The sequence below is a fragment of the Mustelus asterias genome, chromosome 25 (assembly GCF_964213995.1).
Source record: "Mustelus asterias chromosome 25, sMusAst1.hap1.1, whole genome shotgun sequence".
Lineage (NCBI taxonomy): Eukaryota > Metazoa > Chordata > Chondrichthyes > Carcharhiniformes > Triakidae > Mustelus > Mustelus asterias.
Genome location: NC_135825.1, coordinates 287,077 through 302,460, shown reverse-complemented (window position 1 = coordinate 302,460; position 15,384 = coordinate 287,077). Strand labels below are relative to the sequence as shown.

The window sequence follows — 15,384 nt, the reverse complement described above, 5'->3', positions numbered from 1 at the left end:
CTGGGGACCTCACAGCCTGTGTCATTTATACAGGGATGACAACTCACTTGCACATATCAGGGTTAGTAATAAATCCATAAAAAACCAAGTACTAGACAATGAATAAGATCATTAATACAGCCTCAGTATTAGTAACGGAAACAAAGGCAAGTTCCAAATGGATGCAACATCTGTACTGACACATGGCTAGTACACACAACACCCATACTGACACATGGCTAGTACATGTGACACTTATACTGACACACGGCTAGTAAATGGAACTTCCATACTGATACATGGCTGGTACACACAGCACCCATACTGACACACAGCTATTATATGTAGTGCCTGTGTTGATATGTAGTAGTATATGGCATGTATGTGCTGATACAGCCTAATATATTCAGTATTTGTGCTAAATTGGGGCTAGTGTAGCTAGTGTGTGATTATTTGGGCAGCATACGTGATATTTGTGCTGATTGGATCCGGGGTATGTATTTTCTATGCAGTGTCTGCATTGTCTTTACCGATTCGGATCTGCTGCTGCAGGGCTGGAACCTTCAGCATTATCTGGAATCAAGGCTAATATACTTGCGTGTCGATGCCGGTTTAGTATATGTAGTGTATGTGGAGATAAAATGTCGGTATATACAATATCTGCACTGATACAAGGCTGGTATATGTGGCATTTGTGCTATTACACGCATGTGTGTGTCAGTGTTGACATGGGCGGTATAGTGAGTGTCTGCTGATATATAGTCAGATTGTGACAGCGATTCCCATTGGTAGCATTGTATTTGCAGTGCCTGCACTGCTCCTGGTCCAACATTGGACAAGTCTATCATTAACTAGTTTACACAACTTGCATGAGTTCTGTAACCAGTGGAGATCAATGTCAAATTGACCTGATTTCAATCCATGGCTCGAGTTATAGGTTATTTTCTCCAATTAAAATTGCTGATTAATCGTTGCACATCTTATTGTTTCACTGTATATTACAACTGCATTAGGTACTAACTCTGCCCTTCGATTCCGCCTTACAGTTCTGATTCCGGGGTGCCAGCTGAAAGATAACCAATACCATATCGTCCGTTTGCAGCAGTCATTTCCAGAGGGGAGGTGCTATCAGGTCCATTGTAGGAGCGATGGATGGGCATTGGTGAAGGTGTCTCACTGGGAGCCTTACTCAGAATGAACCTGGTCTCATCATGATCATCCAAATTGGACATATCTTTCATCATTCGGCCCCGCTTGTATGAAACGGATAAAGTGTTGGACCCATCAGACACCAGGTGGAAGTGACGGACGATGAAGACAATGGGAATGGGGAGGATTCCCAGCACAATCAGACTAACGGTCACTCCAAGGGCCCAGCCAGGGAATATCAGGAACCTCTCCATCGCCTACACAGAGAAAAAGAGATTCCATTTAGCAAGTAAACATGCAATTAGATTATCTCAGGAATCTGGGCAATGCCAACTAACCCTCATCAGCTCAGTGGCATCCGAAAACAGAAGCTAAACAAATGACCCTGCAGGTTCTCCTGCCCCGTTACAAGCTTGGTGCTGACCACTGACACCACCAGCAACTCACTGACCACCCAGCTCCCAACACCTCCCTGAGCGTCCACCCCACCCCTCAGCTGCCCCATCCCATCCTTCAGCTGCCCCACCCCACCCCTCAGCTGCCCCACCCATAAAACCTCTCAAAGCAAGTCCCTCTCCCCCTCACTGACAGACCAGCCCCTCCTCCCACAGACGTCCCTCCCACCAAAACATCTGTGTGATATGAGCCAAGCCCCTTCTCACCCACAGTCTGTCTGTGGAAACAATCACTTCTCACTGTAGTCCCTGAATGTAACCATTGTGTCCCCACATTGCTGTCAGGAATTCTCCTTCATTTACCTCCTCCATTATCCAGGCGTTATATCCAGGGGGAGTGATACCCATCTGAATAATGCTGGCCATCATCAAGATGACCATGGCCAGAGGGGAGATGTACTTCCAGGTGTAATAGTAATATCTGTACGGAGTGAATCCCAACATCTCTGTCAACTCCTGCATGAACCTGCAAGAGAACATTAATAAATCTCACCATGATATCCAGCTGGCTGCATCAATCTCTATTCACTGACAACATGTATCAACCGAGCAGTTAGAATTTAACAACATATCCCCAACAAGGTTAAATACGGCACCAACATTGGAATGAAGGTTATATTCAGCCAAGCAGTTTGCAAACTGCAGTGGGGAAGCTGCTGGTTATGTGGACGGTTAGAATCAGAGAATCATACAGCGCAGAAGAGGCCCTTCAGCCCTTCGAGTCTGCGCCGACAAGCGAGAAACACCTGACCTTCCACCTAATCCCATTTACCAGTGAGTAAAAAACTAACCTACCTCGGGGATCCGCGGCCTAGTCTGCAGGGAGCGGTCGGAGGGCGGAGCAGAGCATCTCGGTGAGTATAAAACTAACTTACCAGCGAAGGTGATTGGCGGTTGCAGGTCACATTTGCATAAGTGCAGTCACTGTGACCAGAAGGTGGTTTGTGGAGGAGCTGCTGTGAGGGAACAGTTAAACCCCAAACACTACTTCAGTGTTTCCCTCCCTACCTCCTCCTCTAACCAAAAAAAAAGTCAGCAGAAGGACCACAAACAAGGGAGAGGTGAGTTGAAATTCTTTTACCTATATAAGGGCAATATGGCAGCTAGGGCAGTGGCATGCTCCTCCTGCCAGATGTGGGAAATTAGGGAGCAATCTAGTCTCCCTGACAACTTTGTCTGCAGGAAGTGTGTCCAGTTGCAGCTCCTCACAGACCGCATTGTTCGGTTGGAGCGGCAGGTGGATGCACTGCGGAGCATACAGGAGGCAGAGAGTGTGATAGACACTAGTTACAGGGAGGTTGTCACACCACAGGTTCAGACAGGTAGATGGGTGACTGCCAGGAGAGGCAGGCAGGTAGTGCAGGAGTCTCCTGTGTCTATTCCCCTTTCAAACAGGTATACCATCTTGGATACTGTTGAGGGGGAGAGCCTGTCGGGGAGATACCAGCAGTAGCCAGGCCTGTGGCACCACAGCTGGTCCTGCTGTGGGACAGGGTCAGGCAAAGAGCAAGCGAGCAGTAGTAATAGGGGACTCACTAGTTAGAGGCACAGACAGGCGTTTCTGTGGCCGCAATCGAGACTCCAGGATGGTGTGTTGCCTCCCTGGTGCCAGGGTCAAGGACGTCTCTGAGCGATTGCAGGACATTCCTAAGGGGGAGGGTGAGCAGCCAGAGGTCGTTGTACATATTGGTACCAACTACATAGGTAGGAAAAGGGATGAGGTCCTGAAATGTGAATATAGAGAGTTAGGCAGAAGGTTAACGTGCAGGACCTCGAAGGTAGTAATTTCAGGACTACTACCGGTGCCACGTGCTAGTGAGAGTAGGAATAGGAGGATGAGGCAGATGAATGCCTGGCTTGAGAGCTGGTGCAGGGGGCAGGGATTTAGATTTTTGGATCATTGGGATCTTTTCTGGGGAAGGGCTGATCTGTTCAAGAGGGATGGGTTACATATGAACTGGAGGGGGATTAACATCCTGGCGGGGAGATTTGCTAAAGCCACTCGGGAGGGTTTAAACTAGTTTGGCAGGGGGTGGGATCCAAAGCAGTAGGGAGACAGAAGAGAAGTTTGAGGACAGCACGGAAGTTAAAGAGAGCACATTAAGTAGTAAAGGCAGTGTCATTAATCCTAGTACCAGACAGATCAGGCAAAAGCAAGAGAGAGAGAGCAAGGGAAGTCCAGATTAAACTGCATCTATTTCAATGCAAGAGGCCTGACGGGCAAGGCAGATGAACTCAGGGCATTGATGGATACGTGGGACTGAGATATTATAGCAATTACGGAAACATGGCTAAGGGAGGGACAGGACTGGCAGCTCAATGTTCCAGGATACAGATGCTATAGGAAAGATAGAACAGGAGATAAGAGAGGAGGGGGAGTTGCACTTTTGATTAAGGAAAGCATTACGGCCGTACTGAGAGGGGATATATCCGAGGGTTCAGCCATTGAGTCCGTATGGGTGGAACTGAGAAATAAGAAGGGGGAAATCACTTTGATAGGGTTGTACTATAGGCCCCCAAATAGTCAGCGGGAAATTGAGGAGCAAATATGTAAGGAGATTATTGATAGCTACAAGAAAAATAGGGTGGTAATAGTCGGAGATTTTAATTTACCCAACATTGATTGGGACAGCCATAGTATTAGAGGGTTGGATGGAGAGAAATTTGTTGAGTGTATTCAGGAGGAATTTCCCATTCAGTATGTGGATGGCCCGACTCGAGAGGGGGCAAAACTTGACCTCCTCTTGGGAAATAAGGAAGGGCAGGTGACAGAAGAATAGTGAGGGATCACTTTGGGACCAGTGATCATAATTCTATTAGTTCTAAGATAGCTATGGAGAATGATAGGTCTGGCCCAAAAGTTAAAATTCTAAATTGGGGCAAGGCCAATTTTGATGGTATCAGGCAGGAACTTTCAAAAGTTAATTGGGGGAGCCTGTGGGAAGGCAAAGGGACGTCTGGTAAGTGGCATGCTTTCAAAAGTGTGTTAACCGGGGTTCAGGGTAAACACATTCCTCTTAAAGTGAAGGGCAAGGCTGGCAGAAGTCAGGAACCCTGGATTACTCGGGATATTGAGGCCCTGGTCAAGAAGAAGAAAGAGGCACATGACATGCATAGGCAGCTGGGATCAAGTGAATCCCTTGAAAGGTATAGGGCGTGTAGGAGTACAGTTAAGAGAGAAATCAGGAGGGCAAAAAGGGTACACAAAATTGTTTTGGCAGATAAGGCAAAGGAGAATCCAAAAAGCTTCTACAAATACATAAGGAGCAAAAGAGTAACCCGGGAGAGAGTCGGGCCTCTTAAGGATCAACAAAATCATCTATGTGCGGATCCACAGGAGATGGGTGAGATCCTAAATGAATATTTCTCATCAGTATTTACTGTTGAGAAAAGCATGGATGTTAGGGAACTTGGGGAAATAAATAGTGATGTCTTGAGGAGTGTACATATTACAGAGAAGGAGGTGCTGGAAGTCTTAAATCGCATCAAGGTAGATAAATCCCCGGGACCTGATGAGGTATATCCCAGGACGTTGTGGGAGGTTAGGGAGGAAATTGCGGGTCTCTTAGCTGAGATATTTGAATCATCGATAGTCACAGGTGAGGTGCCTGAAGATTGGAGAGTGGCAAATGTTGTGCCTTTGTTTAAAAAGGGCTGCAGGAAAAGCCTGGGAACTACAGGCCAGTGAGCCTCACATCTGTGGTGGGTAAATTGTTGGAAGGTATTTTGAGAGACAGGATCTACAGGCATTTAGAGATGCAAGGACTGATTAGGGACAGTCAGCATGGCTTTGTGAGTGGAAAATCATGTCTCACAAATTTAATTGAGTTTTTTGAAGGGGTAACCAAGAAGGTAGATGAGGGCAGTGCAGTTGATGTTGTCTACATGGACTTTAGCAAGGCCTTTGACAAGGTAGCGCATGGTAGGTTGTTGCATAAAGTTAAATCTTACGGGATCCAGGGTGAGGTATCTAAATGGATACAAAATTGGCTTCTTGACAGAAGCCAGAGGGTGGTTACAGAGAGTTGTTTTTCAAACTGGAGGCCTGTGACCAGCGGTGTGCCTCAGGGATCAGTGCTGGGCCCACTATTATTTGTCATTTATATTAATGATTTGGATGAGAATATAGGGGGCATTGTTAGTAAGTTTGCAGACCACACCAAGATTGGTGGCATAGTGGACAGTGAAAAATGTTATCTCCAATTGCAATGGGATCTTGATCAATTGGGCCAGTGGGCTGACGAATGGCAGATGGAGTTTAATTTAGACAAATGCGAGGTGATGCATTTTGGTAGATTGAACCAGGGCAGGACTTACTCAGTTAATGGTAGGGCATTGGGGAGAGTTACAGAACAAAGAGATCTAGGGGTACATGTTCATAGCTCCTTGAAAGTGGAGTCACAGGTGGACAGAGTGGTGAAGAAGGCATTTGGCATGCTTGGTTTCATCGGTCAGAACCTTGAATACAGGAGTTGGGACGTCTTGTTGAAGTTGTACAAGACATTGGTAAGGCCACACTTGGAATACTGTGTGCAATTCTGGTCACCCTATTATCGAAAGGATATTATTAAACTAGAAAGAGTGCAGAAAAGATTTACTAGGATGCTCCCGGGACTTGATGGATTGAGTTATAAGGAGAGGCTGAATAGACTGGGACTTTTTTCTCTGGAGTGCAGGAGGCTGAGGGGTGACCTTATGGAGGTCTATAAAATAATGAGGGGCATAGACAAGGCAGATAGTCAATATCTTTTCCCAAAGGTAGGGGAGTCTAAATCTAGAGGGCATAGGTTTAAGGTGAGAGGGGAGAGATACAAAAGTGTCCAGAGGGGCAATTTTTTCACACAGAGGGTGGTGAGTGTCTGGAACAAGCTGCCAGAGGTAGTCGTAGAGGCGGGTACAATTTTGTCTTTTAAAAAGCATTTAGATAGTTACATGTGTACGATGGGTATCGAGGGATATGGGCCAATGGGCGGCACGGTAGCACAGTGGTTAGCACTGCTGCTTCACAGCTCCAGGGTCCCGGGTTCGATTCCCGGCTCGGGTCACTGTCTGTGTGGAGTTTGCACATTCTCCTCGTGTCTGCGTGGGTTTCCTCCGGGTGCTCCGGTTTCCTCCCACAGTCCAAAGATGTGCGGGTTAGGTTGATTGGCCAGGTTAAAAAAAATTGCCCCTTAGAGTCCTGGGATGTGTAGGCTAGAGGGATTAGCGGGTAAATATGTGGGGGTAGGGCCTGGGTGGGATTGTGGTCGGTGCAGACTCGATGGGCCGAATGGCCTCCTTCTGCACTGTAGGGTTTCTATGAATTTCTATGAAAAAGCGGGAAGTTGGGATGAGCTTAGGGGTTTAAAAAATAAGGGCGGCATGGACAAATTGGGCCAAAGGGCCTGTTTCCAAGCTGTAAACCTCTGTGACTCTATGACCAACACTTGGCCCATTGCCCTGAATGTTATGATGTGCCAAGTGCTCATCTTTTTAAAGGATGTGAGGCAACTCGCCTCCATCACCCTCCCAGGCAGTGTATTCCAGACCGTCTCCACCCTCTGGGTAAAATGGTTTTTCCTCACATCCCCCTAAACCTCCCGCCCCTCACCTTGAACCTATAGAAAACATAAAAAATACTTGCAGCAGAGGCCATTCGGCCCTTCGAGCCTACACTACCATTCAGTATGATCATGGCTGATCACACACTGACAGTATCCCACTCCCATTTTCTAAAGTTGAAGTTTATGTATTCGTGTCACAAATAGGCTTACATTAACACTGCAATGAAGTTACTGTGAAAATCCCTTTGTCGCCACACTCCGGCACCTGTTTGGGTCAATGCACCTAACCAGCACGTCTTTCGGACTGTGGGAGCAAACCAGAGCACCTGGAAGAAACCCATGGAGACACAAGGAGAATGTGCAAACTCCACACAGACAGTGACCCAAGCCAGGAATCGAACCCAGATCCCTGGCACTGTGAGGCAGCAGTGCTAACCACTGTGCCACCGTGGCACCCCAGGTGAGCATACCCCTCCTCTGCATACCCCTTGATCCTTTTAGCCACAAGGGCCACGTCCAGCTCCCTCTTGAACATATCTGATGAACTGGCCCCAACAGCTTTCTGTGGTAGAGAATTCCACAGGTTCACAACTCCGAGTGAAGAAGTTCTTCCTCATCTCAGTCCTGAATGGCTTACCCCTTATTCTTAGACTGTGACCCCTAGTTCTGCACTTTTGCAACATTGGGAACATTCTTCCCACATCTCGCTTGTCCAATCCCATCAGGATTTTATGTTTCTATGAGATCCCCTCTCATTCTTCTAAATTCCAGTGAATACAAGCCCAGTCGATCCAGTCTCTCTCCATATGTCAGTCCTGCCATTCCAGGAATCAGTCTGGTGAACCCTCGCTGGACTCCCTCAATAGCAAGAATGTCCTTCTTCAGACTAGGTGACCAAAACTGCACACAATACTCAAGGTGTGGCCTCACCAAGACCCCAAATAACTGCAGCAAGACATCCCTACTCCTGTACTTAAATCCTATGTCCCCTCGAGACTGACTCTTCAACTAAGGGGAACAGCTGCTCCTTATCCACTCTGTCCATGACTCTCATAATCTTGTATACCTCTATTAGGTCGCCTCTCAGTCTTCTCTGCTCCAGCGAAAACAACCCAAGCCTACGCAACCTCTCTTCATAACTTAAATGCTCCATCCCAGGCAGCATCCTGGTGAATCTCCTCTGCACCCCCTCCAGTGTAATCACATCCTTCCTATAATGTGGTGACCAGAACTGCATACAGTACTCCAGCTGTGGCCTCACCAAAGTTCTATACAACTCCAACATGACTTCCCTGCTTTTAAAGTTTATTATTCCCTTTTCTACCTTTTGTTTTGTCCTTGCTCCCTCCTTCTGATTCCTCACATTGGTTCCCATCCCCCTGGCATGTTAGTTTAAACCCTCCCCAACCGCTCTAGCGAACAGTCCTCCTAGGACATCAGTCCCAGTCCTGCCCAAGGGTAACCCGTCCAATTTGTACAGGTCCCACCTTCCCCAGAACTGGTCCCAAAGCCCCAGGAATCTGAAACCCTCCCCTGACACCTTCTCTTCAACCACATATTTATCTGATAAATCCTGTCATTCCTACTCTCACTAGCACATGGCACCGGTAGTAATCCTGAGATCACTACTTTTGAGGTCCAATTTCTTAACTTTCGTCCGAGCTCCCTGTATTCTGCTTTGGTCAAGGATGAGCCATAATCTCATGAAATGGCAGAAAAGGCTCAAGTGGCTAAAAGGCCTCTTCCTGTTCCTATGTTCCTTGGAATTAAGGGAATTGAGATGAGGGTTGTACCGTGTGGAAAGACCAGGGTAGACAGAGTAATGGGTTAAATGTGGATGATGGCATTAATCAGATGGACATCCTGGGATCTGTCTTTGTTCATCTGTACACAACACATCCAGGGTCAAGGGTCAGAAGAAACTTACTTTTTTGTCCCATAAACCCACGAAACGGAGATGTTTTCCAAAATGACCACAACTGTGAGGGGCAATGTGGCAGAATAGTCATCGAACATTGTGACAAAGTAGTTTCCGGATCGTTGGACGAAAATGAGTCCGACGGAGAAAGCGATAATTGTGCAGCCAACTGTGGGAAGAGAGGAAATGAATCAGAGGCATCAGAGCATGGAAACTAAAGCCAATCAGAAACATTCACCAGAATATAGCAAGAGTTATAGCTGGGGAAAGGAAATTATGATGCGATTGGGCGAGATTGAGGATGCATAGGTTGGGGAAGGAAACTGCAGGGGATGGGCACAATTGAAATGTGGAGCTTGTTCAAGGAACAGCTACTGCGTGTCCTTGATAAGTATGTACCTGTCAGGCAGGGAGGAAGTGGTCGAGCGAGGGAACCGTGGTTTACTAAAGAAGTTGAATCTCTTGTGAAGAGGAAGAAGAAGACTTATGGAAAGATGAGACGTGAAGGCTCAGTTAGGGCGCTTGAGAGTTACAAGTTAGCCAGGAAGGACCTAAAGAGAGAGCTAAGAAGAGCCAGGAGGGGACATGAGAAGTCTTTGGCAGGAAGGATCAAGGAAAACCCTAAAGCTTTCCACAGGTATGTCAGGAATAAAAGAATGACTAGGGTAAGATTAGGGCCAGTCAAGGACAGTAGTGGGAAGTTGTGCGTGGAGTCCGAAGAGATAGGAGAGGCGCTAAATGAATATTTTTCGTCAGTATTCTCACAGGAAAAAGACAATGTTGCCGAGGAGAATACTGAGATACAGGCTATTAGACTAGACGGGATTGAGGTTCATAAGGAGGAGGTGTTAGCAATTCTGGAAAGTGTGAAAATAGATAAGTCCCCTGGGGCGGATGGGATTTATCCTACGATTCTCTGGGAGGCGAGGGAGGAGATTGCAGAGCCTTTGGCTTTGATCTTTATGTCGTCATTGTCTACAGGAATAGTGCCAGAAGACTGGAGGATAGCAAATGTTGTCCCCTTGTTCAAGAAGGGGAGTAGAGACAATCCATATCCACAGATCTCTAAAGGTTGCCACTCAAGTGGATAGAGCTGTGAAGAAGGCCTATAGTGTGTTAGCTTTTATTAACAGGGGGTTGGAGTTTAAGAGCCGTGGGGTTATGCTGCAACTGTACAGGACCTTGGTGAGACCACATTTCGAATATTGTGTGCAGTTCTGGTCACCTCACTATAAGAAGGATGTGGAAGCGCTGGAAAGAGTGCAGAGTAGATTTACCAGGATGCTGCCTGGTTTGGAGGGTAGGTCGTATGAGGAAAGGTTGAGGGAGCTAGGGCTGTTCTCTCTGGAGCGGAGGAGGCTGTTCCCCTTAGTTGAAGAGTCAGTCTCGAGGGGACATAGGATTTAAGTACAGGAGTAGGGATGTCTTGCTGCAGTTATTTGGGGTCTTGGTGAGGCCACACCTTGAGTATTGTGTGCAGTTTTGGTCACCTAGTCTGAAGAAGGACATTCTTGCTATTGAGGGAGTCCAGCGAGGGTTCACCAGACTGATTCCTGGAATGGCAGGACTGACATATGGAGAGAGACTGGATCGACTGGGCTTGTATTCACTGGAATTTAGAAGAATGAGAGGGGATCTCATAGAAACATAAAATCCTGATGGGATTGGACATGCGAGATGTGGGAAGAATGTTCCCACAGAATAAGGGGAGACTTAATAGAGGTTTATAAAATGATGAAGGGGATAGATAGAGTGAACGTTCAAAGACTATTTCCTCGGGTGGATGGAGCTATTACAAGGGGGCATAACTATAGGGTTCGTGGTGGGAGATATAGGAAGGATATCAGAGGTAGGTTCTTTACGCAGAGAGTGGTTGGGGTGTGGAATGGACTGCCTGCAGTGATAGTGGAGTCAGACACTTTAGGAACATTTAAGCCGTTATTGGATAGGCACATGGAGCACACCAGGATGATAGGGAGTGGGATAGCTTGATCTTGGTTTCAGATAAAGCTCGGCACAACATCGTAGGCCGAAGGGCCTGTTCTGTGCTGTACTGTTCTATTCTATTCTATTCTATTCTAACCCTGGTAATTATAGACCAGTGAGCCTTACTTCTGTTGGGGAGCAAAGTTTTGGAAAGGATTATAAGAGATAGGATTTATAATAATCTAGAAAGGAATAATTTGATTAGGGATAGTCAACACGGTTTTGTGAAGGGTAGGTCGTGCCTCACAAACCTTATTGAGTTCTTTGAGAAGGTGACCAAAGAGGTGGGTAAAGGGTAAAGCAGTTGATGTGGTGTATATGGATTTCAGTAAAGCGTTTGATAAGGTTCCCCACGGTAAGCTATTGCAGAAAATATGGACGCATGGGATTGAGGGTGATTTAGCGGTTTGGATCAGGAATTGGCTAGCTGTAAGAAGACAGAGGGTGGTGGTTGATGGGAAATGTTCATCCTGGAGTTCAGTTACTAGTGGTGTACTGCAAGGATCTGTTTTGGGGCCACTGCTGTTTGTCATTTTTATAAATGACCTGGATGAGGGCGTAGAAGGATGGGTTAGTAAATTTGCGGATGACACTAAAGTCGGTGGAGTTGTGGACAGTGTGGAAGGTTGTTGCAAGTTACAGAGGGACACTGATAAGCTGCAGAGCTGGGCTGAGAGGTGGCAAATGGAGTTTAATGCGGAAAAGTGTGAGGTGATTCACTTTGCATTTAGTAACAGGAGTACAGAGTACTGGGCTAATGGTAAGATACTTGGTAGTGTGGATGAACAGAGAGATCTCGGTGTCCATGTGCATAGATCCTGAAAGTTGGCACCCAGGTTGATAGGGTTGTTAAGAAGGCGTACGGTGTGTTAGCTTTTATTGGTAGAGGGATTGAGTTTCGGAGCCATGAGGTCATGTTGCAGCTGTACAAAACTCTGGTGCGGCCGCACTTGGAGTATGCATACAGTTCTGGTCGCCGCATTATAGGAAGGATGTGGAAGCATTGGAAAGAGTGCAGAGGAGATTTACCAGGATGTTGCCTGGTATGGTGGGAAGGTCTTATGAGGAAAGGCAGAGGGACTTGAGGCTGTTTTCGTTAGAGAGAAGAAGATTAAGAGGTGACTTACTAGCGGCATACAAGATGATCAGAGGATTAGATAGGGTGGACAGTGAGAGCCTTTTTCCTCGGATGGTGATGGCTAGCACGAGGGGACATAGCTTTAAATTGAGGGGTGATAGATATAGGACAGATGTCAGAGGTAGGTTCTTTACTCAGAGAGTAGTAAGGGGGTGGAATGCCCTGCCTGCAGCAGTAGTGGACTCGCCAACATTAAGGGCATTTAAATGGTCATTGGATAAACATATGGATGATATTGGAATAGTGTAGATTAGAGGGGCTTTAGATTGGTTTCACTGGTCGGCGCAACATCGAGGGCCGAAGGGCCTGTACTGCGCTGTAATGTTCTATGTTCTAGAACCCTTTTTCAACATGGATAGTTCCAGGATGTGACAGTCTTTGTTTCACTCACATTCTCACTGCACCTCTCACAATCCATCGTCATCACAGCGCATTGTGAGGCTAGTTTAGACAATTATAACAACTTTACAAACTTTTACCATCCAGTCCCAAAGATGTGCAGGTTAGGTGCATTGGCCATGCTAAATTCGCCCTCAGTGTACCCGAACAGGCGCCAGAGTGTGGCGACTAGGGGATTTTCACAGTAACTTCATTGCAGTGTTAATGTAAGCCTACTTGTGACTAATAAATAAACTTTAAACATCCTGAACAGAACTAAAGTATGATGTGGAGGTAATCCAATTGATGCGATTCAAATGATTCCATCATTATTCTCTCACGGGATGTGGACGTACTGGCTAGGCCAGCATTTATTGCGCATCCCTATTTATCCTCCACACAAAGTACAAGAACAAAGAACAAAGAACAGTACAGCACAGGAAACAGGCCCTTCGGCCCTCCAAGCCTGTGCCGCTCCTTGGTCCAACTAGACCAATCGTTTGTATCCCTCCATTCCCAGGCTGCTCATGTGTACCAGGGCAGGTACAAGCCCCATGCTGTACCTGCCCTGGGAGTGTTTGATGTCCTATCTTCTCTGAAGCTTAGAACAACGAGAGGTGACCTCATTGGGTCACAGTCGCTGGATCAAAATCCTGGAATTCCCTCCCTAATGGCATTGTGGGTCAACCCACAGCACATGGACTGCAGCTGTTCAAGAAGGCAGCTCATCACCACCTTCCCAAGGGCAACTAGGGATGGGCAATAAATGCTGAGCAGCCAGCGACACCCATGTCCCATGAGTGAATTTAAAAAAGACAAGATTCTGAAGGGAATAAGAGATAAATGCTGTGGGTATTGGAGGTCTGGAGCTCAGGTTCCAAAGAGGCTTCACATTGGACTCAAAACATTAACTTGTTGCTCTCTCCACAGAAACTGCCAGACCTGCTGAGTCTACACTGAGAGAAACAGAGGTAATGTTTCAAGTCTAACATGACTCTTGATTGGAAATGGAGAGAATTAGAAATGTGATGATTTAATGCTGTTTAAAAAAAGGGGGGGGGGGGCGGGGGGCAGGTGGAGCAAAACAAAAGGTCAGGACTGGGTTGGAGGTCAGGAGAGATTAAATGACAGATATGTCATGGACACAAGACAAAGAGAGTGTCAATGATAGTACTAAAGACTAAAGCAGGTGTTAATAGTGGAATAAAGGGCAGCACTGTTACAAAATGTTAACTCTGGGTGAGATTTTCCAGACCTTCCTGCCAGTGGGATCTTCCAGTCCAGGTTAATTTGCCTGATCCGTCACAATAAGATCTGTCACACCAGGGCTGGAAAATTCAGCCCATGTTTCCCTCTCTACTGATGCTTCCAGACCTGCTGAGTTTTTCCAGTATTTCTGTATTTATTTCAGGATTCTAGATTCCACAGTATTTTGCTTTTATTTTCGATCGTGAAAGTTATTGCCACTGGCCAGGGAATCTAGAACCTGTGTCCTCAAAGAACAAAGAACAGTACAGCACAGGAACAAACTCTTCAGTCCTCCAAGCTTGTGCCAATCATGATGCCTTAACAAAATTTTTAAAAAACCCTTCTGCCCTTACTCGGTCCATATCCCTCTATTCCCTCCCTATTCATGGACCCATCCAGATGCCTCTTAAATGTTGCTAATGTGCCTGTTTCCACCACCTCCTCTGGCAGGCGTTCCAGGCACCCACCACTCTCTGCGTGAAAAACTTCCCCCGCACATTTCAACTTTCTCCCTCTCGTCCTGAACCTGTGCCCCCCCGTGTAATTGACACTTCCACCCTGGGAAAAAGCCTCTGACTATCCACCCTGTCTGTGCCTCTCATAATTTTGTAGATCAGGTCTCCCCTCAGCCTCCGTCTTTCCAGTGAAAACAATCCTAGTTTATTTAACCTCTCCTCACAGCCGACACCCTCGAGACCAGGCAACATCCTGGTGAAGCTTCTTTGCACTCTCTCTAAAGCTCCCATGTCCTTCTGGTAGTGTGGAGACCAGAACTGCACGCAATATTCCAAATGCAGCCTAACACAAGGTTTTATATAGCTGCAACATGATTTCCCAACTCAATGCCCTGGCTGATGAAGGCAAGCATGACATATGCTTTCTTAATCACCTTGGCCACCTGTGTTGCCACTTTTAGGGAACTGTGGACCTGCACGCCCAGATCCCTCTGTATGTTAATGTTCCTAAAATTTCTGCCAATTACAGCATAGTTCTCACCTAAATTTGATCCTCCAAAATACATCACCTCGCATTTGTCTGGATTAGCACGGTGGCACAGTGGTTAGCACTGCTGCCCCACAGCGCCAGGGACCCGGGGCGGCACGGTGGCACAGTGGTTAGCACTGCTGCCTCACAGTGCCAGGGACCCGGGTTCAATTCTGACCTCGGATGACTGTCTGTGTGGAGTTTGCACGTTCTCCCCATATCTGTGTATGTTTCCTCCGGTTTCCTCCCACAGTCCAAAGATGCTCGGGTTAGGATGATTGGCCATGGTAAATTCCCCTTAGCGTCAGGGGATTAGCAGAGTAAATATATGGGGATACGGGAATCGGGCCTGGGTGGGAATGTTGGCGGTGCAGACTTGATGGGCCGAATGGCCTCCTTCTGCACTGTAGGGATTCTTTGCTGCTATGATTAAACTCCATCTGCCATTTCTGTGCCCAAGTCTCCAATCTATCTATATCCTGTTGTATCCTCTGACAATCCCCGGCACTATCAGCAACTCCGTCAATCTTCATGTCATCCACAAACTTACTAATCAGACCACCCACATTTTCCTCCAGATCATTTATATATACTACAAACAACAAA

The 15,384-nt window shown here is 46.8% G+C and overlaps 1 protein-coding gene across 1 annotated transcript in view; it reads right to left on the bottom strand.

The window, feature by feature from the left end:
• Positions 1 to 403: 403 nt before the first annotated feature.
• Positions 404 to 15,384, bottom strand: part of slc6a17 (solute carrier family 6 member 17) — a 98,058-nt gene continuing 83,077 nt past the window's right edge. The window contains exons 8-10 of the mRNA XM_078241924.1: positions 9,054 to 9,213; positions 1,887 to 2,049; positions 404 to 1,385 (exon numbers count right to left, since the gene is read on the bottom strand). Of these exons, the coding sequence (XP_078098050.1) occupies positions 1,020 to 1,385; positions 1,887 to 2,049; positions 9,054 to 9,213 (689 nt within the window). The 3' untranslated portion in view covers positions 404 to 1,019. The remainder of the gene's footprint in view (positions 1,386 to 1,886; positions 2,050 to 9,053; positions 9,214 to 15,384) is intronic.